The sequence below is a fragment of the Lemur catta genome, chromosome 9 (assembly GCF_020740605.2).
Source record: "Lemur catta isolate mLemCat1 chromosome 9, mLemCat1.pri, whole genome shotgun sequence".
Lineage (NCBI taxonomy): Eukaryota > Metazoa > Chordata > Mammalia > Primates > Lemuridae > Lemur > Lemur catta.
Genome location: NC_059136.1, coordinates 11,293,026 through 11,319,250, shown reverse-complemented (window position 1 = coordinate 11,319,250; position 26,225 = coordinate 11,293,026). Strand labels below are relative to the sequence as shown.

Sequence of the window (26,225 nt, the reverse complement as noted above, 5' to 3'; positions counted from 1 at the left end):
ATCCTCCTTTCTCTTAGAAATGCTTTTATAGGAGTCTTGAATTTATTCTGATCAGGAGTCCAGGAAGCATTCTTACAATGCTGAGACATCACTATAAATCAGGAATAAATCCAAAATATGGTTTTAAAGTATGTGCACGCACACACACATTCATTCAAACACTCTTTTGCTCACTAAAATAAAAGTTCAAATCAGACCCCACCAACTACAAATTCAATTCATGGCCTATTATGTTCAAAATCTGTTGCATCATGTAAACAAATGTGCTAAAAAAAAAAAAAACTACCGAAACAACAATGATCCCAATTTAAAGATGCTTTAGAATTTTAATGTCTTTAATATCAGACAACAATAAGAAGTTTGATGGCATGAATAGAAAATAAAGTCTTTCCCTGCTATTTTAGGATCCTATCCTTTTAAGCACACAATGAAAATATTTTAAAAGGCCCTTTAAAAACCAAGAGGCAGATGTTCAGGTAAAACCAAAGCCAGGAGATTGTTTATTTTAATAAAGCTATTATACGTGCAGCCCCAAATTAGGAGTGGCACCGAGGCCAGGATATGTCTAAACCATCACCACCTGTTTGCCCTGAAAAATCAATTAAAGTCACACTTTCATAGCAGTCCCCCTCTAAACAATAAAACATAGACAGCTTCATCGTGAGACTTGAGGCACTCTGAGGGAATGTACTTGAAACCTAAATCCTTAGTCTCACGTTACTTATAAACTAACTACAGTAAAAGCAGCCTTCTGGGGCAGTGGAAGAAATGGGAGGGAGAAGGAGATGAAGAGGAAGAGGAGGAGAGAGAAATTCCCATTTCTATCAGTTTCATACTGAGAATCATACCTCCTTTTGGTGAATTCCAATAATTTCTTCAAAGGCTCTATTTTTTTTTTCCTTTTCTTTTTTTGTCCTTTAGAACAGAATTCTGAGCTACATTTTCTGTGCAATAGAAGAGATCCAACTTTGCAAGTTGAAAGCAAGGGCACTAAAGCCATCGCAAGTGTTTTAGTAATTAAACGAATATGCATAATGAACCATATGCCCAAAGGGCCTGTTCTTCATGTGGGCCAGATTTTTGTTTGAATTTTTAATTTTTATATACAGATGAAACATTCAGTGTAATCTACCAACAGTGCGAGATAACACGCAATAAGAGAAAGTGCGAGGGACGGTCCACGCAGAAGCAGGAACAAGAGATACGAGAGGAATGCTCTTCTGAAGATTTTGATCCAAATGTGTTTTTTCCCCTGCAGCAATTGTTCTCGTCATCTGCTCAGAGTCTTCAAGAGACACATATAACGAATACATTGACAGCTTTATACAGGATGAGTAAAATACAGTGCCGTCAGCCGAAAAGTGTGAAAATCCCGTGGGACAAACAAGGATTTCTTTAAAAAAAAGAAAAATCCTTCTCCACCCATCAGTCAGACTACCATCTTGAATTACAGGGAATCCTCCCAGGTCTCTTTTGGAAGCTACATAAATATTATATTGCAGGCTCTAGGCCACATATATTAGCAATTTGAACTGATCTAAGAGGAATCCTTACCTCTCAATGACGCAATGGTGCATAGTGGGTAGAAAATGCTCAGGGTGGAATGAAAGACTCCCCCCCCTCCTACCTATAGCAACACCGACTGTGAATTTAAGGAGTTCATTATGCTCTCAACACACAGCTCTCCAATAAGTGCCCTAGTGAAAGAACTGGAAAATCTTCCTTTAAGACTTTCAGTATCTTTTAGAACATACTGAGTTATAATCAAAGCAACTTAAGGGATACAGAGTTTGATAAAATTGCTACATCAGCTCCCAGATACACAAGATTGAGACAGGATTCTCCAATGCAGAGAGGAGACCTTTTTCAAAAATACGTTCGTACATCATTTGAAATTTACAGCAATTTTCTAGACAAAGTTATCAGGTACTACGTGTGGGTTGCTCTTGTACATGCCTAATTCAGAGTAAACAGTTCAGATTGGGGTGTGTGTGTGTGTGTGTTGGCGAGGCAGGCGACACAGATGAATTGCTCAAGTTCCCTATTTTCCACGTTTAGCTGAAATAACCTAAATGCATAATGCTGCACTGGGCATTAGGGCACTAAGATTACAACAACAAATCTGACCAAAAGTCAAAGTGAACCCTAGGACCCTTTTCAGCCTCCCTTTTGAACACAGAGATGCTGTCGTTTTCACAATGTAAACATCAGAAATGGAATGCAGAGCATCTAAAGAGCAAGGAAGGAGGAGCTGTAAATAACATCTCTCATTGCTTTCACTCCTAATTCAGAGTTTACGCCTTTGACACTGGCTAGGTTACTTGATCTAGTGGTCTCGGTGGAAAGACAGATAAACTTCAACTGCAGGCAGAAGACAAAAATTGACAAGGAGCGTCACCTTTCCTGACTGTTTAAATCCTTTAAGGAAGTGTCTGAGCAATTAGAGAGGGAGTGTAATCTTTGCAGAGTGCATTAACACTCTCCGACCTCCCAGACAATAGATCAGACCTCGGACACATAATGCTTCCCTAAGGCTTTTTAGCCAGTGTATTTGATCTCTTAGTCACTCCTGTGTGACTAGAGGTATCATCCACGTAGAGGGCATTATTCATGAGCACCACTGTCCACTAGCTCTGAGGCTACACTGCAATCAAGCAAAAAGCAGCAAAGACACCATAATCCTCGGCAGTATTTCCTGTATCTTTAAGATGGGGGTGGGGGTAAGTCCAGATCTCTGGAAAATACTCTTTTGCGTTTTCTTTTTCTTTTTTTTTTTAAGCTACAAAGTGTGTTTTGTAAAAGTGAATTAGTTACATTAATATTCATAGGTCATCTGAGGATCAGGGGCCTGGATAGGGTCTATCCCCAAAACATGCTGTGCTTTTTGTCTATAAATAAACTTCATAATAGATTCATTGAGAAAAACACCGTGTGTGATAAACAAGGCTGTAATATGCAAAAGAAAGCAAAGGGGGAAATCAAATAAAATCTTTGCACTGTAAGCTTTTAAATCTTCATCTGTCCTGCAGGTTACTCGGCAGGACACACTCGTCAGGCAATAACCTATTTCCTGATGAACACATCCTGTTCCAGCTGCTAATCTCACAGTGGAAGCTTGGCTTTTACCATTTATTATAAACATTTTCAAGAACTGCTTACCACGATATATTTTTTAATGGATTAGATTTTGGTCAGCTGCTAACAGAGAACTGAATATTCTTTATATGAAGGCTTCAAAATAGGTTTTCAGAGTGTCTGACTTGCCTTCCTCTCTACTCCCTCATGAGTAATTGGAAGAACAATTGAAACAGAATATAAGGCCAGAGGTGGTTTTTTTCTTTTTCTTTTTTTGCCTTCCTCTATTATTATAAGAAATTTTGGATGGAAGGATATGGCATATAAGACCTTATTGATTATAAGACTTTGTAAAATGTTCGGAAGAAAGACAAACACTGAAATTCACAGAATTTGCTCAAGACTATCATAATTGTCTGTTAACATCTAAAGCCTAAAGCATTTAAAACCAAAATAATTACATTTTCTTAGATTCAAAGCAGTTCCCCCTTGAAAATGTGCACTGCAAAGGTTTTTAAATTGAGACTATAAGAAGAGTTGAAAATTAGCTTTATGTTAAGCAAATCACTTTAGAGTTAGCATTTTCAAATTCAAACTTAAAAATAATGGCAAATGAATATATGTATTCACGAAAAGCAATTTAAAAACTGCTGGACCTTAACTAGCAGGAAAAAAGAACTCCTATCTACTGAATGCTTTAACTTTTCTTTGACAATGCTTAGTGTCCAAAAATGAAATGACTAAAAGATCTGAAAAAATGTTATCATATCCACTACATATTTTCTAATATTTTAAAAGAAATTGTTTATGTTGTGTTTTTATCCCTGGGTAAAATAGCTTTTGAGAAATTTGTGATCCTATTAATATTAATCTTAAGCAACTAGCTAAGAAAGGAAATGCCCTCCGGAAGCAAATGCATTTTTGACATTATGATTTGAAAGTATGTCTGTGTATATAAGCATACACACACACACACACACACACACACAATGCCTAAGCAAACTTATACCCAATGACAAAGAACGTCACAGAAGTTAAACCTAGCCAATGAATGACACAGGCATCAAATTTTAGTTGCAGGTTAAGACAAGTAAAAGTAACAGGCAAAAAAAAAATGGCTTAAAATGGTTATTTGTCTGATGAAATCTCTACCAATTCAGCAAGAATCTGGATCTTATTCTTTTGCATAAAATGAACATGCTACAGAATATCATAGAAAATTATTACAAAAATAAAAAATTATATTAATATAACATGAAACTTTAAAATTTTGTTTACTAATGTAATGATTTCTGCTTGCAGATGATTGTATCAAATTAAAAATAAATTGCTGAAATTAAAATCCCCAAGAATTAGCCCACAGAATTTACCTCGGGACTGTATCATTTGTGAGTCTCTATCGCCACCTGCAGGGCTATCTTTAAGTAACCTCAAGCAATTGTCAAGCTATTTGCTGTTCTTTTTCCTTTATTCTCTTCTTCCTGTCTCCCCCTTTTTTGATAAAATGCCCAAGAAATCATTTATTTTTTTGAAAACATGTAGATTACTAAAAATTTGAAATCACCAATGAAATGAAAAATTAAATTTACCTAAAGAGGTGTGGTTAATTTGGCCATGGGCAGCTTTTTTTTTTTTTAAACAGCTAAACACACAATGCATTTTCCTACTGTACAAAATAGAATTTAGCCGGGAGGGTGGGGAGTAGCATATAGAAGTTTCCTTACAAAAAAATGTGAGGACCTCAGTGATTTCCAAGAAAACCAGCTCTTGCTATGGAATAGTTTATAAAATGTTTATAATTGCATGTAACTGACTTAATCCAGAACAGAAGAAATGTTGCTATTAGCAAATGCATACTTAGCATTCTGGTACCCCTTAAATAGAAGACAATACTTCACAAAAAGTCTTATTTTAACCCAATAAAGTAAGAACAAGTTATTACTGAAGTCAAACACCTCCAAAACACAGAAACACGGGTTGTCTTCATAGCCGTCCTTGTTGTCATTGTTATTATGTTCATCATTGTCATCATTGCCACAACATCTTGATGAGGAAATTCATCTATTAGAGAAGGGTCAGCCAAGTGCACATGAAGTAACAATGCACATTTATGCTCCTCCTGGCATATTAACCCACAGATTCATAAAATATTTTCCAAATGTAAGACTTAAGGGAAAAATGTAATTTTTTAAAAAAATAACAGAATCCATGGATATTGTGTATATGCAGTTCATCCTCATGAACTAAAACCATAATTGCAAAGTTTAAGACTGTAAAAGTCACACATTGTAAAAATGATGTAGGGCTGAGAATCCGCTGTTCTAACAAGCTATGAGGCCTTGGGAAAATCGCTCTACTGAAGCCCTCAGTTTCTTCCCCTCTGGATAAAAGTGAAAGCCCCTTCAACATAAACATGCTAGGGCTCCCTCTTTTCTACATTAAAATAACAGCCGTGAGGTCTTGTTTAACATCAATAGAGCCAAGAAATTGTATTTCTATTTTTTTTTCCCTTCAGCAAAATGAAGCATCCCTGACAAAGAGTTGAAACAGAAACTTTAAAGAACTTGGGAAGAAATAGAAAAAGTCATTTTAGGCAGCCAAAAGAAAAATATGGATTTGGGTTATAAGAGAATCCCAGGGAGACTGAAACAGTCAGTAAACACTGAACAAGAACATGGCTTAGAGGATTACATATTGAACCTGATTTTGATTTAATTTTGTTCATATCTTTTTTGTTGTTGTTGTTTTTTGGAATAAGTGAGACATAGAATCTCAGGCCAATGAAAATCTTTCCCCCAGATAACATCTGTTATTTTAAAAGCCAAGGATACAACCCTAAGATAGGGGGAGAGGTAAGAAAACATACCTTTCTAAATCATAAATCAAATGGCAAAAGTACAACGTGCTATAGTAAACCCTAACCAGACGACAAAGAAGGTTTCTCTCCATAAACATCAGATCAGGCAGCTAGAATGATTACTGAGCTCTCTAGTAACTGTCACCTGTGGTGGGTCTAATTACAGGCTACCCCGGCAAGCACGCCCACATCACACAGCAATGAAAGGGCCCTCGCTTGCCAAGCCCAGCCAGACAATGGAGAGCACACGCCACCTGATGGGGAGACCCAAAAGATCAGCCAGAGAGACTAATAAAAATGACAGCTTAGAAACAAATGACAAATCTCAGACAGAAAAAAAAAAAAAGAAAGAAAAAGAAAAAAAAGGCAATATCAAATTAGCCAGAAATATAAGCACCGGGCATCGTTCTTCAACAGGTCAAAGCCTACACAGGGAATTGGTTATAACTGTTTTCACACACACCAGGTTTCTCCATTTCTAAAAATTCTTTTCCATTTTTGCATCACACAAAATGTTTGCACATCCAGGTGTCACATATAGAAACAAATGAAAGGAGAGAAAATGCACTCTGTTTGGTAAAAATCAAAAATACAATACTCCCAGATTCAGGGGCTGTCGATGACGGTGAGAGAGTTACCAGTTCCCTTCCTCTCCCCCAGCCCTCCTCCTGCTGGCTGCCATTTGACCATTTTGCTACTAATTAGCACCACCCCAGAATGAGCAATGCCAAGAAAAATCCAGGAAAATGTATATCAGCAAAGATCATGATGAAGTTGTCAGGTTATCTCTGGACTTTATCCATGATGGGGACACAGACTGTTAGGACCAGGAGAGGAGTAGGAATAGAAATAAAGCAATGTCTGTAACAGATGGTTTGCACCAGTTCTAGCACTCTTCCAAGAAGCATTGATTAGATACCTGCTATGTACCCAACATTATCCTAAGCAGTAAGGATATACACAAAGATAAAGACTGGGCCTTTCTGCTGCTTGCATTATATACTAAACAACCCTTCAGCCGGGTAGCTGTGTTACACCACATAGTGCTTTAGCATATGACATTAACCTGAAGTACTAGGCCATTAAAATGAAATCCCTTCTATTTCTGATATGAAGAACTTAACTTACTAGGTCAAGCATGAAGAGTCCTACCACAGACACGAAGGCACAACTCCAGGCTTTGGCATTGCATAGTTTCACCAACACTAAGCAGCCCTGGAAATGGTTGACTCTCAAACATTAATCATAGCACATAATACCAAGGTTTGCATAATGGAGGATAGTCGTGCAAAGAAGTTGGGGAAAGGAGGGGAGCAAAGGAGGTGAGGAGGGGTGCTGGGGAGAGGCAGGGAGAAGGGGACAGATCAGGTGAGAAGGAGGTAAAGAGAGAGGGAAGGGGGAACAGAAGGGAGGAAAACAGAGAAGAGACATAGATGGATTGATGACTGCTTAGTATGAACATTCCATCTGCATCTCAGTATCTAGCAGTGTATTAGACACTCTGGGCCACCCACGGCTGCAGAAAGGAAGGAGGGAGGAAGAGGCGCATACTGGAAGAAGGTGGTCAAGCATCAGCTGCATCCAGAAGCCACATGACTTCTAGAGTCTTCCCTTTTGCTAAGATTTAAGATCTAAAAATCTGGCTCAAGTTCAAATTAACAGTAGGTTTAAGAGCTGAGTGAACTATACTGAACTCACCAGAATCTATAAAAGACAAAAGTTCCTAAAATAGAAAACTCAGAGAAGGCAGACAATGTGTGCTTGCAAGTGCACACCAGCAGAAAGCTCAGAGTAGTAGTGACAGAGGGTTCAAACCTAGAACCTAGAACCTAAAACACAAAAAGAAGAGTTAACCCTTCCCTTACCATCTAACAGGCCTGTATGAATACAGTAACGTAGGCTGCCACTCTGGAAGTAAAATAATAGAGATCTAACGTTTACTCGTTAAAATCGGGATGCTCCCAAATACCATATGATTTTAGTCAGAGCATCTATGATTCTGACTGGAAGTGCAACTCAATTATAAAGTTAAAAATATAAACATGAAAACATGCTAAAATAGTTAATAGTGTTCTTTTAAATTTGCAACAGATAATCTTTTTAATGCAATTACTATAATTTTATTAAATAGCATAATTAGTTAATGCCTGAGAAGTTGTCAATAGAAGGTGCAATTATGTTGTAAAAATTATAATCACAACGTGCAATGATGGATTGTTCCTACGGAAAAAATACTTTAAAATATTTTGAAAGTATATTAAGTAGTCCTCCATGAAAAGGAAGATTTGGGAAATTGTCTCATAAATGTTAAAACAAATAATAAAATGTCAACTATTTTAAGCATTTAATATAGGTATACATTTTGCGTATGTGTGTATATATGTGTGTGTGGATGTGTGTATATACATACATTTAGGAAGTTTAAAAAATCCTCTTCTTGATATAAAATGGTTATTATAACTGTGGAATTTCTTTTTTTCCAATTTTATAGAGATACTTTCAACCTTAGAGCACCAACTGCACAAACACCTACCAAATGGGCACAGTCACGTCTGCCCCGCACGTTCGATGGTGACTTGTGCTGGATGTGGAAACAGCCAGTGAAAGAGTTTGATCAAATGCAGGTGCATCTAGTTGCAAAGAAATTGGTGATAGAACTTAAAGAAAATATGAAAATAAAGAAAAAGTAAATCTTTTAGACACAGTTACTGTAAGTATCTAGAACATCACAAAGACATTTGACCAGCCTTATTTGAAGAGTCCAATCTCAAAATAAAAGTGTAAGTGCATTTGTTGTTTGTACCAAAGCAAAATGAATCTGAATGTTTTGGGGGCCACAGAGGAAGCATGGACAGAAGCAATCCCAAAGGTCTTGCATCCAGTTTTTACTAAGTTACTTTTATAAAATGTGCAGCAGAGCAACTTTTCTTTTCCCAAATGCATTCTGCTTCTTTGTGTGTGTGTGTATGTGCCAAGTGCGTGTGTGTTAGAAGAGTTGTCGCTATCACTGCTGTTTGTTGTTTTTAATTGTTTCGCATTTCTCAGTATTCTAGAATCTCTAAAAGCTAAGAATTCTATATATGTTAAATATAGGATATCACTAAGCAAGTGGAGAGCTATATTTTTTAACCTTATTGGGGAAGAGGTTGATTGATGCTATGATTTTTGTATCATATTTCATCCCTGTCAACTAAGAAGAATAAATTCTTCATTTTTCTGCACTCAAAAATTCAGGAAAAAAAGTCATATTTTAAAACCATAGCTTTATGAAGATACCCATTGATATATGGTAGATTTAGATTACTTTTTAACATCAAACGTCGAAATAAAAATTTAATAAAGCAAGGAATCCATCAATGCCCCACAGACTTGCCTCCCTGGATGCAATAGGTGTGTGCCTGAAAGATCAGTGGAAAAGCCAAAGTACATAAATGTAATTCTATTTTAAAAGTGTCAGGAGACCTTTGCTGTTTAAAATAACCTTCTGATGATGCCATCTGTCAAGTAAATGCTACTTCATCACATGGAAAAATGCATTTATATAAGAATATAACTTCAGGTCTTTTTATAGACAATATTGGGGTTTATAAAATATAAATACCTAACAGCAAAACTAAAAACCAATACACATGATTGGATCTACGGTATAAATATCACAATGCGAAATTATCTTCTGAGAACAAATTCATCTACATTATCATCAAATAATTTGTTTGCACTGAGACACTGGGATATAACATAGAGCTCCCCCCACTAGAAATATGGGCCTATCTCTTCTAAAGCCACTGTTTTCAGATACTTTGAAAGACATATGAATGTAGATAGTTACTCCCTTCTACCCTCCATCCCTTTTTTGAACAACTTGGAATTCTTCAAGAAAACCTGAAAAGTACGTGATCCTTGCCCTTAGTTGTTTTCAGTCTTTCATTTTCTTCTCTGCTTGAAAACCCTACTACATTAGCTAAGAGCATCCCCCCAAAATGGGGAAAAAAATAACTCTGACTCCAATTTGGGGCTTGGTCCAGAACCAAGGCAGTAGGGCTTTCCAGCTCATCCAGCTATATCCAGGGATGTCACATGTATGTGAGGTCCAGGGTCTGTCTGGGTTATTCCCCAGTTGTGCTAAAGACATTTCTACCTTTGGCTTCTTTAATTTTTACTCCATCATTTGTGAATAAAATGACTGGGCTAGAGATTTTTTCCCACCCACATAAGGAGGGTTTCTTTCCCCTACAGCATCACGTCTTGGAGCAAGATAAATTCTCATATATAACATCTAAATACATATCTGAAATGATCAATACGGTTCTCTTGGAGTCATTATCTAAATACAAGGACAGCAAGCACTGCATCCTGGGAATTGAAGGGAGGCAGTATAGCCAAATGGTTAAGCCCATACGGTCTAAGGCCAGATGACCTGGGTTTAGATTCCACCTCTGCCTCGTAAACACATACAACCCCTGTCTCTTGATCTTTGTAGGTTTATTTTTTCTCATCCATAAAAAGAAGATAGTAATCAGCACCGCCACTGGCAGGTTGTTGTGTGAGAACTAAATGACTTAACATTTGTAAAATGCTTGCACAGTGTCTAATACATAGTAAGCACTGAAATAACATAAATTATTAATACCCCTAGAGTCAAAGTCTGTGTGGGAATGACCAAGTACATGTGTATAAAATACCATGTGTATTTCCAAACCTTTTCATAGGAAATATATAGATGTACTTCAATATTTTAGTTATATTTGGTCTCTATCAATAAGTTGACATCTTATATTAACTTACCCTTCAACTGGAAAAGTCAAAAATGTGACTTTTCAAAGGGGAAAAAAAGAAAAAATGTATATAATTTAGTACAAATAATTAAATAAAGCTTAGAAAAAGCCAACATGCCAAAATACCTAGAAAACTTAGGGGAAGGAAAAAGACTCAAAGACTGAAGGAGAAAGATTTTTGATATTCATTCTAACATGAACAAAAAAAATTGAGCCTGTACAAAAATAATTTGGAATGGTTTGACTACCCTAAAAAAGCCTAAATTTAGTTTCTCACAATAACAATACATTCAACAGATTGCAACAACATCAACACAGCAGGTGTCAGTGAATTAAAGATACCTTTCTTTCAGTGTTGGGAATACAACCACCCATTTAGGTAGAGAGGGCATAATTCTTATGGCGGAGGAGGCTGATGCTTGGACAGTCCAATAAGATGAATTCTCTCATGTTTATCCATCCCATCTGACTAGACATCACGTGGACCTAGATCTTAAGAGGCCGTTTTGCTTTAACTGCTGCTTTCAATGAGATACGATTATGCTCATGCACTCATACATAGGCATCCAGGGAAAACACGTGGATTGCTTTCACAAAGTTTTACAATTAATGGTAAGAATATACTAAACATGATTCTACAACATACATGTTTTGTATCTTCTGGAAATCAAGACCAGAACATGAAGTTAATAGACTATGTTACGTTTTCTCACAAAAAAGAAGGAAAAAAAAAAACAACCTTCATTTCTGCCTTTAGCTTGTGCTGTGAGCATCATTTCCTGCACCTCTGTGGGAAGAAACGCCCCACTCAGGACTGGTTCAGCCCAAGTGGTTCCTTTCACACTCGTGCAGTGAACCCTAAAATACCACGTGTCCTAGTTTCAATTTGAGGAGAAGACCCTTCAAATGCAGTCTGATCATCTGATAAATCCTTGGCTCAACACCCTGCTCAGCCTACCACCAAACTGCTCTGCCCCATAATGCCAAGGTGAGCAGGTGGAACATGAACAAAGTGTCACAATGATGAATAAAGACCCCGAGCAGCATTCTGTCCTCAACAGATCACAGGAGAACATCATTCCGTGTAAACCACTGCTGACAAACGTGGCGCTCTGCAAGTGAAGAAAGGCCGAGGACATTGGCCTCATGGCCTCCCTACCCCTCTCTATGGCCCGGGTTACCCAAAGATCCAATACTTTGCAGAAAGACTCGGGGGCACAGCACTGCAGCCAGTGCCAGTCTCCAGCTGTGTAAACCCCCATCCATCCTCTACAGACAGCTGACAAGTTTACAGGCAAGATCCATGAACACGAAATGTTTTCCAATAAATGAAGGCTTGGCTACCTACAATCTTACTTTATAAAAAGAAAAAAAAGAGGTAACTATTTTGTCCTAGAAAAGCATTTTCTTTATAGTCTCTTACTTTAACAGCAGAAATGGTTTTGGAATGACCGTTATGAGAATAGTAACAAAAACAGTTTTTAGTAAAATTACACCTCATCAGCTTAGGGAAGGGAACTATCCACCTTGCTACGTCTGTAGTATCTCTGAGATCCACCACGGCGGGTCAACTTATATACAGTATAAACTTTTGAAAGTAGAGTTTCAAATTAAAACTGAAAATCTGTTCAAGTGAGCACTTGTCACTCCAGTACCTTCAGTACGACCAAACAGAGTTCATGTATACAGCATTTTTAATTGACTCTATATATATTTTCCCCGATGGGGAAATGGGAAATGTCCCTTATACACACATACAATGGTGCCTTCTACAGTCACATTAACCCATGCATCCTTGCACAATCACACTTTGGAAAACCAGCAAGAACACCACCACCTTGACCTTCCTCTCTGTGAGCCTTAGAGACTTGAAAGTACACCGTGGCAGCCTGCGTTCACCCGCCTGGCAGAGGACTCCTCTCCAAAGTGGCGCCCAGCTGGGAGGACTCCCTCAGGGAACAGGCAGTGGAGAAGCAGCCCCACTGCCAGGGCTCCCTTCCCGTTGAGAAGTCCCCTCTATTAGACAACCTATTTCTATTCATTTGTTCTAATCTTTCTTCAGATCAGGCAGGCAGCCCATTAATCATTTCTGTCATCCCCATACAGAATCCAGGGCAACAGATCTCTGTTTTTCTAAAAGCACAGTGCCAGAAACTAAACTCGAGAAAGAGGAAATCCTCTCCTCCTGGCAGCGGCTGGCTGGAGTGCTGACTGGAAGAAGCCACCAATTGTGTTCACTTTCCTCTTTTGCCCAGAATTGCACTGAACATTCCATGGAAAGTTTTGAAAGGGAATTCAAGTGGGAAGCGGAGCTGGGGAGGTTGAAGAGGAACTCAACACACGCAGCCTCCAGCCGAGGAGAACGTGAGAAAGGGAAGTGGATAAATAAATGCCAAGACAATGACAGATACGGATTAATAAAATCCTTCTCAATGTTTTCATTAAGGCCAAATGCTTTAGCAACTTCAGACAGCAGAAAAAGTATATTAAGGGTGAAGACTGCAGGCAGCATAGGTGCTCTATACTGAAGCAATGGAAAAAGAAAATAAACTAGACCAAACAAAATGTTCCCCAATGGCAAAGAGAAAGCCTCTTATGGCACTGATATACTTGGTTGCATAAAAAAAGTGGGAGTGACCTTGAAACCATTGACATCTTGGGTTTGGGGGCTTATACCTGATATGAGGCTAAACCTGTGGTCTAGGAGAGACCATTGAGGATATATCGACAACAGAAAATATGAAACAGAACCATGTAAAATGCAAAAATCAGACTCACCAACAATCATGACCTATATTCACTCTTAGATCACTCACATACCTTATATTAGTCTCCATAGTGATTTTTGCACAGTACAGAAAGTAATGGTGTAATATCAATGTACAAGGATTTGCAGTTAGGAGACTTGATTTCTCTTCCATGGCTGACATTATCAATTGGATGAAGGACAAGTGCCTTCACAAATGAGGAAGAATGCCCTGAGATGTACAGTAAGGTGGCTGTGCCGACTTTGAAGTCCTTCTAAGATTCTTGGACTCTTGGCGGTAGGCTTAGGTGGTTTTAAGATCTCTTGCAGCTCTTTGATTCTGTGATTCTGTTATGCTCATAAACACAGGCCAATGTTACCAGAGAAAAGAGTACATTTCACATATAGGAGTGGTTCTCCTTCATGGTGCTGAGTCAAACCGTAATTGCAGGGATGAGTATGCCCCAAATGACTTGATACAAATAAATGTTTTTAATTTCAAAGTTTGTGAATGATTTTCTTAAAACATAATTTAGATCAATTCTGTTATGTGATTTTTCAGCTGCTATTTTTCAAAAATTACTGCCAGTCACTAGCACAGAAAGAGAAATACACACAACGCAGGGACTACACAAACGTGGCTATAGTGGCAACTAGAGAAACATAAAATATATAGAACATTGGCTATCTTAAACTTATCCAGAGATAGTATATGAGTAAGATTTGGGTAATTTAAGGGATTTCCATGGGTATATTTGACCTAAGTATGGTCTCCAAAAGACAACCTCCCACAATCACCTGTGCTGTAATATATTTCAGAAAGATGAATGGATACCAACAAGCAGATAATTTGAACATTAAAAAAGGAAGCTTACCACGAATGCTATTGTACTTCTTAATGTGGATTCCCACTGGAAGCAGCTTTTAAGGAACTGTATTGTATTCCATATTGCCATAGTGATTCTTTTCACTCGGTCTACATCTCTTGATAAGATCTGATTTTAAAAAAGTAGAAACAGGACACTAGATTTAAATGTTCCAAATATTCCCTTTAGATCAGGTAGCCTGATCATTTAAATTGTATTCTATAGAGCTGCCAATTTTAAAAAAAATTAATAGAAAGGAAAAGACCTGATACCTTTAAAACTATTTTTAAAATGTTATCACCCATAGAGAAAAAGAAAATCCAATGCATTTTAGTACTTATTTGATAAAGAACAGCCTGTTTCAATAATGTTCAGCCCAAAATTGAGCTGGTGAAGGCTACAGCAGCCAGGTATTCAGTGTGGGAATTTGTGTGTGTGTGTGACTGAGAGAGAGAGAAAGAGGAGAGAAGGAGAAGGAGGAATGGACAGAGAGCAGGAGGGAGAGAGAGAGAGAGAAGGGGAGGGAGGGAGAAGGAATGTGTGTCTGTATTGTACAGTTTGGAAGCAAATGGATAGATTTACTGTAGAAACATACAAGTATTATAGTTTATGCAATCCAGAAATCTATTTTAAAAGTATAGTTCTGGGATAGGAATCCGGTTCACCTTGGGAAAATTACTTAACTTACTCTTATAAAATAGGGTAGATATTAGTTTCAACCTTACAAGTTACTGAGAGAATTAAAGGGCTTAAGAAAGTGCCTGTCACATAGTAAGTGCTTTTAAGTATTTGTATCATAAACAAATACTTCAACATTATGAGAATTTGGGGACACTAAGCGGTGAAAGGCATGTGGGGAAGGTCCTAGAATACCCCAGAATTTTAGCCCCAAATGCCCTGGTGCTCTCAGAGCACCAAACCCACCCCACATGGAGGTCGTGTTTTGCCAAGGAAATATCTTTTCTCCCAGTGGTAGGCAGATTAATTTCAATGTGTTGGCAAAGCAGCTACCTCACCTTCCTCAACTCAGGTTTTAACTTTCAAGTAAACAGAGGAAAAGGCAATAATAAGACATTTACTCAAATTACAGAAAATATATATTACACTCAATGTTACAGCAGACCAAAACAAAACATTTGGAGGCTTCCCCTCAGAAGACATTTAAGGCCTTTTCCACGTCTGCCCAGAAGTTCATGGGAAACAAAAGGATGATAAGATGCCTTTAAATTTAACGACTTTATGTCATCAACAGCTGCTCACCCAAAGGAAGTGTGGGAAGTAATAAACACTTTGAAAAGGGGACACTTTGTTCTTTGTTATACAAGTGAAGCGGGACAATAGGTACAGAGTGAAGTCCTGAACTGTGTCTGGGTACGACAGGGAGGGACACTGAAAAAGAAATGAAAGGTCATCATAAAAATATGTGAAATTTTCCCTCCTGGGCCCTGATTTTTGTTGAACTGACGACAGAGAAATTAAGGGCAACAGGCGGAAGAGGAGATAGTTCATTCAACGTGGGGTGAAATGCCAACACACCCCAAATTTAGACAGCCGAAAAGTGGAAGGAGTAGCCTGTCTCAATAATGTTCAGCACAAAACTGGGTGAACCCGAGGCCAGAAGTCTCTAAGATCTGAGGGGTTAATTCCGATATTGACCCCACAGGTCGAACACCTCCCTGAAACTTCAGGGCAGAGCCTGGAAGAGCTGCAATTAAAGGAGGGTAGGTGAGACAGAGACAGGTCGATTCAGGAAGACGTTTATGGAGTGGTGATGCTAGCAATCGTTCATGGAAGGATTCAGGGGGAAAAGGGCTGACACCTGCTTCATCCAATAGGCATGTTTTAAGTTTTCTCCTTTTTATGGAGCTGGCTGAAGTCCTTGTTTTGGGAGAGCAAGGGACAAAGAAAACAAAGTGGAGAGATGGGGAGAGGAGGAGAGAGACAGAGAAAGAGAAGTAACGACAAATACTTTGTGTCTGGGTGCTGAGTGCACCAAGCTGCTTACTGCACCCACCTACCTTTTTGGACAGCTTGCGGCTGTCTTCAACAAAGCGCTTTTCTCTGGGAGTAAAGGTCCTAATACTTGCTTTGACCTAGAAAGACATCACCATTAAAAAGGGCAGCATTTATACGAACTTCATTCTTGTTTTCTTCCTAAGGACTGGGAAGAACGTGCAAGCCAGTATCTTCTGATCTTGTGGCCTCTGGCAGGGAGCCAAGAAATGGCGCTACCCCTGTGCCCTACGTGTGCTTCTGGGGATCTCATTCACGAGAGTTCCTGGCGCAGGCCAGGCTGGATCCGGGAGAGTGTTGTCTCCACTTTGTTAGTTAATTCCATGGAGGTATTTTAAACCACTGAAGAGACTGAGGTTCAGGAATTTCTCAAACTAACGACTCTAAAAGATAGAACTTCCCTCTCACATCCTTTTCAATTAAGCTTTCACCGATAATACCTGGCATATGAATACCAGGTTCCAGCTTATAAAAACACCCTTTCCAAAGAGAATCCCATTTCCTTTCAAGGACCTAGAAAAATAAACAGATGAGCCATTTTTCCCCATCATACAGGTTAGCAACTGAGGCTGGGTAAAATCTCAAAGAGTCAAATTCAGGTCCTTATCCTCTACATCAGATGGATAACTGAAAAATCATTTAACCAAAACATTTTCCTCTTTTCCCTTAAATTTAGGTTTTTACCTGTGTGCATAATCTATATACAAATGCTTGCCAGAAGAAATCAGGAGATGAGGGTGATCTGTTTCAGAACATGCACATATGATTTCCTTGAAGGAAAAGGGAAGGAAAAGGGAAGGAGAAGAAGGAACAACATGCCCTTACACTGGAGACTGTGCCCAGATTTCTAGCATTACTGGGAATTTGAAGAAAAAAAAAAATATATATAGATATGTACACACACACACACACACACACAGGAAAATATATATGTAATTTATTATACATCATATATTATAGTATTTATTATGTATTACAAAGATATTATATAGAGAGATTAAATGGAGAATTTTATATCTACTTTGTAGATTTTATATAATAGATTGATTATATAAAACTAATTTTCTCCTTTATTTTTTCCTTTACATTTAAATTTATGGAGAATTAAACCCCATGAATTCTGCTGACTCAACAGGGTTAATACCAGTTGAAAGCTGGGATGTTCAGCACATTTATGGCTAAGTTTTAAAACACTGCTCTTTCCTTTCTCCAGCTGTAACAAATCTGAAACAGTTTGCATTAATTTGAGTCCCTAAAGTTTGATCACTTTTTCTTTTAGGTAGAGAAAAGTTGGGAGGTTTGGCCCAGTTAGACTTACCGGATTATATATGAGGTCCATCTCTAAGTAAATAACTCCTTTAAAAGCTTGTTCTAAATCTTTATTCTTCAATACGTAACCATTTGGTTGCCCATCTCTAATCTGTCACAAATAAAAGATAAAATACACATTGGTGCAAACTTTCTATGTAGTTTAAACTGAACAACCAAAACTAACTCTGGGGAAGTTGAGAATACAGAATAATCACAGATAAGGCAAACACTATGCAAATATTAAATCCATCATCCATCAACCTTTAATTCTAGGGTGCTATTTATAACGTACTCTAGATAGGAAGATACAGTAACAATCACCAGGCCTAAACTTGTGTGTTGATGAAAAATTATTGGTGCAAATCATGATTAGACTACATGGGTTTTTCCTTCAAAAATGCCAGCAGTTACACATTTTCATTTACTCAGAAATGATGATTATTCTACAAAATTCCTGGCCAATACATTTCAAGATCATCAGGGTCATGGGAAAAAAGGAAAGAAGAGAAAGTGTTATAGATCAGTATAGACTAAGGAGATAAGATAACTAAATGCAATGTGGTACTCTGGATTGGATCCTAGACTGAAAAAGGATATTGAAGGAAAAACTGGTGAAATCCAAATAAAGATCAGAGTTTAGTTAATAGTAATGTAGCAATGTCAGGTTTTTTTTTTTCCAGTTTTGACAAATAACACCATAGTAATGTAAGATGTTAACATTAGGAGCAACTGAGTAAGAGGTACATGGCAACTCTATTCTCTTTGCAACTTTTCTGTAAATCTAAAATTATCCCCCCCCTACCAAGGATTATGAAGCTATTTTAAAGAAATGAATAAAAGAACTAATTGTAATAAAAATGATCAGTGAGTGTTTCACTATCCAGGAAACAATGCAAATTAAATAAATAAATCAGTCCAGCTGAAGTTGAGGTAAAAATCCAAAAAACATTCAAAATATACAAAGTGCCCACAAATCTCCAAAGTAAACAAGTTCCTTTGATAGTCTCTGTTGTCTAGCATGTCACATCAGTTCCATACACTAATCTACCTGTGGATCCCAGCATATAAAACATCTGAGAAAAACATCTCCTGTATCATTTTGGAAACTATTTGGCTCCCATAAAAGGCATGTTAATTAGCTTGATTTAATCAGTCTCTCTTCAGGTTTTATAGCAGCCATGCTTTTATTATACACAGTAGTATTACACATATTGATTAAACTTCTAGCTTTTAAGAAGCATACCTCTTAAAAGGGCCCCAGCAAAACCTCAGTTTATCAAAAGCTTTATTTGGGATTATAATGATCAAACATTTAAATAGCATAGGAAATCTGAGGCCATGAAATTTGAGTCATATTTTAAATGACTATTGCTGTCACTAAAAGCATTCACCCAAGTGTTCTTATAAACAGTGCTAGACATGAGTTGAATAAGTCATGGGGGAAACAGAGCAATTCCACCTTACAAGGGAGAGGTCATCTTCCTTCCCAAAGTGACCCCACCTCTCTCAGACTGAATAGGTTTTACACAGAAAGATGGTTTTCCTGGCCAGCGGCTAAGAGGAAGGGGGTGCCCCATAAAGACCTGGTTTCCTTCCTAAACGGTGTCCAAACAGGATTCTCAGCTTCCGCTTTGATACACAGTCTCACTTAATAAATTGTCGATGTTAAAGTTGAAAGAAATAAATACAAAAACAGCTTGACAATTCGCCAAGCTGACTTGGGTCCAATTTAGCTTTGCTTCAACCCCCAGTCATTGTACTGTTATCTTAAAATTTCCATGATTTCTTAAGGGTGAAGGAAGGTCAACAGAAGAACAAGAGGTATCAGTATAAAGAGAAATATTTTATAGCAAAAGGATTTTTTTTTAATTTGGTAAACGACCATTTCCTGTTTCTCAATGTCCCTAGCATTGTGTCAGCAAAACCCAGAATCCACCTAGGGACATTAAAGCAGTCATCAAAGCTAGAGATATAATTAAAGCTATTCATGTTTAGTACTTTAATACAAAAACCACCTTAAAAAATACAAATTACAAATTTAAAATATTGTAAAAAAAAAAGTGAGATATTACAGGAAAATCTGAAGTCTCTTTGAACTTTCACAAACATCAAATCTATTCCCTTGGACCTAAACTAGATAGAAATTTAGCATGGATCCTTCCTGAATTTTTATTGAGAATTTACATTCATAAATATATGGCCCTGAAAAATACATTTCAAATTTTTTGCCTAAGTGATAAACTGCATATATTTTGCAACTTCATTTTGTATCTATCAATATGCTTGGGTAATTTGTTTATGCTAGTATATAGATTGGTCTCACTTTTAGACTACTATATACTATTGAAAATGTGAATAAACTATAATTTATTAATTCTATTGATGAAAGTTTGGTTCCTTCTACTTTTCCAGTTTGCCTGCTACAAGGGATATCTTTTGGGAAAAGGCAAAGGGTAAAGGAAAGAAGAAATATACCAGTTTGTAATAGGAAGTGAACACCTTTGAATATTTAGTATTATAATTATCAGTGAAATAGTAAAAAAAAACAAAGATTACTTTAAAAAATATTTTCCTTTTCTACCCTTGTGATACAATTGAACTTCTAAATCAAGAATATAGGATAAAAAATTGTTCGGTTATATCCCAACTTGCCAAACTCCTACAGGAGAGCATTTATAGAATAAAAATGGAACATATAAAACTATATTAGATATAGAACTTTGAAAATTATTTCTAACAAGTTTATTACTTTAAAGCATCTATTACATAATTAAGCACACATAATTAAAGGATAGTCAAAAGAAAATTTAGAGGAGAGAATCTACAGATACTTTCATTCTAGGTATGAGATAGCACTTCAGTTAAAATCTAAGTTTAATTTTGAGATATCTGTCAGCAAAGGCAAAATGGCATGGTACAGTTTTCAGTCCATGACAAAAACAGGACTCTGAAATCATTCAGTCTTCCCAGGATGACATCTGGGAGGACTTCATTTCACTCAAATGTAAGGATCTTGGATAATGGTTTTAGCTTTAGTTTTACAAGATAAACTCTTCAAAATGACTGATTACACATTTTTGTACACTTGCCTTTCCATAAGGCAAAGATTGCATAATATTAGGCAATGATTGGAGGAAGGTATCTCTGCAGGATAGTAATATAAATTTAACCTAATTAGAATATAAAGTCCCACAATCAGAAAAATGGACATTTTCATGTCCCTTACATTTTCAGAAACAATATGCTATATCATAAAGCTTTTATCAAGAGCATACTAACAGTTAATTTCTGGTTAAATTAGCCAGTGAATAAAAGAGTACAAGAAGTCTGTTTCTGAGTAATGTTTCAGGATTTTGGAGCCAGAGGACAAGTTACTGAGAAGGGAATCTGGTTTAAAATTTTTAACCTGACCCACAATTATCCTTAAACTATTCAATTTTTTTCTATATATATAAGAATATTGAATCTACTTAAAAAGGCTGTAAGCACAGTAAATATGAAAAGCTTTAAGAATTAATTGATAAAACTAATTTTTGAGTTGAAGAGATGCTATAATCATTATATTAGAAAACTATTTTATAATCAGCATATAACAGAGGTTGGTATGTGAGAACAAAGGAAAAAAAACCTTTTCATCTTGAACTCTTTTTAAAGAATTATTATTATGCTTCACTATAAAAATCTTTGATGTAATGAGTTGCCAACTTATTCAATAGTAAAGTTAATCAGAATCAATATGAAGGAATAAAACCTTCAGTTGGTCTAGAGAAGAAAGATACACAATTAAGATCAAAATCCAAACTAAAGAGCCATATTGATTGATCCATTGTTTGACCTTCCAGTTAGAAATTGAGAACATTTGGGTGTGAACAGCATTATTCTATCAGATGCTTTTCATTCTGTGTTAAAGGGAAAATACTTTAATGTGACAACACCATGATACATCAAGTAGTCCCAGCTGATACATATGGAAAATGACTCCCCAATAAAATGTGATGAGGACAGACATGTGGCTGGACAAGAGGAAAATAAATACGCTACGTGGTAGCAATTCACATTCTTGCCCCCACTTGGAATCAGGCCTAGCTCCAATGGCATGAGTTAACACACAGCATAAGAGATTGAAATGTCCACTAGGTCACTGTTAGCACTGCAAAGAGCTCAGCCACCAACCGGTAGCAGGAGCATAGAATTCATCACCCCAGACCTTCTCCACTTACACTCACCTCTTCTCCCTTCTGAGATAATCCTTCCACTGCCTCAAACCCAAACCAGCTCTAAGCCTTGGAAATGGCACAAGACCTTAGTGTACATAGCACTTCTTATCAACTGCTCTCTTCAAAATATAAGCTGCCCCTTCAAAAGCAATACACATTCATTCAAAAACTGTGCAAAATTTACAAAAAATTGTTTAACAGAAAAAATCTGACGTTAATATAGCATTTTAAAACAAACATACATCTACAGTTTTTAAAGTACATTTGTCTTTATCTAATGAAAATAGGATCACTGGGTAATATTTGAGACTCTAGAGGCAGATGAACTGAGGCTAAGTTCTGGCTTTGTCTCAGACTGGTGGGATAACTTTGAATAAGTTATATATAACCCCTTTGTTCTTCAGTTTCCTAATCTGTAAAATATAAATTAAAAACGGCTCAAATTTCAGAGATTGTTGTGAAATATCAGCAAAAAGCAGTAAACAGTGACAGGTACATAGGAATTTATTACTAAATATCATCTGTTTTAGTCTTATTTTAATTTATATTATTTTAATCACTTCTCTTTTAAGTTAAAAATATATGGAAAACATCCCCCCACATAATAATCAATTCATTTACATAATTTAGAATGGTTCTTCATTTTATGAATATTTGACAATTAAGTTAACCCTCTGTTGTAAAAAATTAAGATTGTTTCCAATTTTTACCAATTGTAAACACTGTGATAAATTTATATTTAGATATCTTTATGTATCCGTGATATATTCCCAAAGATAAATTCCTAGAGACAGAATTGCTGAGTCAGAGGAGATGGCTGTTTTTAAGGTCCTTGCAAGGATTGCCAACTTACCCTCCTAAAATGATATATTAATTTATACTCCCAACCTCAGTGAATGAGTCCGTCGACTTCCCTGCAACCTCACCAACCCTAGGTATTTTTATCTACTATACAGCAATTTCACAGAAAGAAAATAGCCTCATGTTTTAATATGTAGCTTTTTATAACAAATGAGACTGAACATATTTTTTTTCATGTGTTTCTTAACAGCGAACCCTGGTAGGGCCTTGAAACCAGACAGACTTAGATTCAATTCCCATTTCGGGCATTTAGCAGTGTGACTCTGGGCAATTACTGCATCTCTCGGAGCCCCAGTCACCTCTCCAAAGTGGACACCTAGTCTATAAATGCTCCAAGATAGGTGCATGTTAAATTGTAACCCCTTGTATTAAGGTACCTTCTACAAGGTTTACACCAAGTCATACTCTTCCAACAGAAATTGAGAGTGTCATTTTTCTACAACTGATATTGAAAATTTAATCTGATTTCTTAACTTAATTTGATGATTTCAATTTTTAAAACAAAGTAGGTGAAGATGAGGAGGCTTACACTATTAGTGCTCACTGTGTGCCAGGGACTGTTGTGCCCATTTTACATTTACCAACTAATTAATCATCACTATATACCTCCAATGCAGGTCGAATGATAATTCTCTTCATTTCAGCAACAACAACAAAAAAATAAATGCAGAGAGGTTAAGTAACCTGTCAAAAATCACACAGCCAGTTTAGAGAAGCTAAGGCACTACCCCAGGTGGTCTGGCTCCATTGTCTGAATTCTTAACCTCCACATTCATAACTAAATAAATCATGAGCCATTCCTGCGCTTATTAGCTATAGGAATTCTACTTCTTTGAATTAACTTTTCTGCTAGGTTGACTTATGTTTTCCTTATTGATTAAAAAACACTTACAGACTGTAGTGGTGATATTACGGATTTGTTTGGATGCCACAAATATATACATATATTTTTTACCACTCTATCCTTTATCTTTTCATTTATGATGGTGATTTTTGCTTTGGCCATGCTGACATCTTAAGATTTTTCTTTTACCATTCCTGTTTTATAGCTTGCTTATATAAAACTTTCCCACTATTTTAACAGGTTTTTTATGGAGTTTGTTTCAAGTGTTTGATGTTTAATTCATCTTGAAATTGTTACTGTGTTTGCTATGATGCACCAACACATTTTTCCCCTGAAGGATGAGAGACCAAATTTCCCAGAATCACTTATTAAATAGTTTATACTTTCCTCAGTGACCCAAGATTTCAGGTTTATTATATATTAAATGATCGCCAATTCTTTAGTCTTCTTTCAAGTCCTTTAGTGCAGTTCTAGAACTTCCTCATATACGTATGAGACATTATATTTTTTGTTCTCTGTCATAGTCTTTGATGTGATTTTTAGTTTTTAAAAATGTGTTCCTATTGTGTATAGCTGTTGATATTATTTTATTAATATTGATTTTATCTTTTTTTATTCTAGTATATTATATATTAATTTTCTTCAGGTGACAGATAGTATCTGGTATTATATGCAAATAATGTTTCCTTCATTAAGATAGGAATTTCTTTTTTCTTACAATTTTGCATTGGCTGGATCTGACATAAATGCTTAATTTTTCATTCATAAATGTAAAAACTCACTAAATTCTCTGAACAATCATGCTCACAGTAGGTACTATGTTATCTTCTGTTATCTTCATGTTAAAGATGAGAAAATAGAGGTAATATCTCTAGTGTTTCAGTAATAATGCTGATGTTTTTGACAGATATTTGTTTTTTATGTTAAAAAGTTGCTCCTAAACTAACTTATTAGGGTATTTTTTCATAATCAAGAGTGAATATTAAATATTATCAAGTCGCCCTCCCATATCTAATGAGATAGTTTTTTTATCCTTTAATACAACAATGATATAAATTATACAATGAGATTTCCTAATGTGTGGTGCCTTATTGATATTCCTTTTTATTAAATCTGTGTTTCTGATATTATTCTAGACTTATTCTAGTGTCAGGAAATAAATTCATAAGTTTTCCATTTTTTCATGTTCTTAACAAATTTAAATAATGTAAGACTGTCCTTTCAAGGTTTGAAAAAAGTTTGTTCATAAAAAAATAAGGATCTCTTTTTTTCTTATTTGGGGGAAGGGAGGATACTAGCAGAAAAAGATGAAATAATTTGATAACTCTTTCTGATCCTTCCACAATTAATAACAGTATATTCAATACCTGATATTCAAGGTCCTCTAATTATACTTAAGATAATATTCTTTGCTATTTATTACACATTCATTTCTCCAAATGTGAAACTATAACATATTTACAGTTCATTTGGAGAGATTTTACATCTTTATAATAACCAAGATCTCCCAAGTATGAATATGTCTCTACAGTTAATCATGTTTTCCTCTTAGACCCCTCATTGAAGTTCAGTGTTCTTCACAGCAATCCCTTATATTTCTTAACTTTTTAAATCATTCTTAATATTATGCATTTTTTTCTCTTTTTTTCATTAACCTTATAAATTATTGGTCTGTTTCACTGGTTTTTTGGGGAAGCAATAGTTGGATTCACACCCACTTCTCACATATTTTCTACAATATTGCTCTTTGTTCTTATTTTCACCAATTCCTTTCTAATTTTCTTAGTTTTATCTTATTTAATTCCTTTTGTTCAGATGATTAATTGATTTTCAACCTTTCCTGTTTAATGATGAAACCATTCAAGGTAAGAATTTCCTCTGAATAATACTTTTGGCCCTTATCCATAGTTTTTATGTATCATAATTGTGAATTTCTAAGCAGTCTGTAATTGCAGTTTGGTATCTACAATAGCTACTTGGGATTTTTTCCCCATCAACTAGCTTGATAATTTTGTTATTAATTTCTATTTCTATAGTACCATAACCAAGTACAATTTCTACTTTTTTGGAATCCACTCAAGTATTTCGGACCCAGAACATGATTGATATTTGAACATGTTAATGGGTATTTAAACAGAATATTATCTATTTTTATGTGTATGTATACACACACACACACGTTAGATCAAGATTATTGCTTATTCTCTAAAGTTTGAGAACTACCACTTTCGTATATTGCTAAAAAAGAAAAAAAAAAAAAAAAAAGGAAATTCCAGAATATCATGCCTAGAAATGTAGTAGCTATGCAATAGTAGGCAGGGATCTTTACTATTAACACTTTCTGGAATTTGGACCTTCAAATATTTGGGCCTTCAAGAAGCATCAATTTGCAGCCTTATTTATTTTTTGTTTTGTATTTTTTCCTCATACTTTTAATATGCATATATATGTCCACGGCAATTATTCACTTAAAAGTTCATGTTTGTTATAAATTTATTGATAATGCATCTTTTTTAACCCCTAAAACCTGTAACATGTTTCTATCTTACCTTCTATTTACATCTATGTACTGTATTTTTGCTCATGTGTTTCTGTATTACTGTGTTTTAGGGGTCTCAAAGAAGCAGCAGTTACTATTTAACTCAATGTAAGAGTTTTTC

The 26,225-nt window shown here is 36.1% G+C and overlaps 1 protein-coding gene across 6 annotated transcripts in view; it reads right to left on the bottom strand.

The window, feature by feature from the left end:
* MCTP2 (multiple C2 and transmembrane domain containing 2) overlaps window positions 1–26,225 on the bottom strand; it is a 224,358-nt gene that overhangs the window by 62,346 nt on the left and 135,787 nt on the right. For all 6 annotated transcript variants that reach the window (XM_045561772.1, XM_045561774.1, XM_045561773.1 and 3 more), the window contains 3 exons: window positions 17,651–17,752; window positions 16,338–16,412; window positions 14,329–14,448 (listed from right to left, as the gene is read on the bottom strand). In XM_045561772.1, the coding sequence (XP_045417728.1) occupies window positions 14,329–14,448; window positions 16,338–16,412; window positions 17,651–17,752 (297 nt within the window). The remainder of the gene's footprint in view (window positions 1–14,328; window positions 14,449–16,337; window positions 16,413–17,650; window positions 17,753–26,225) is intronic.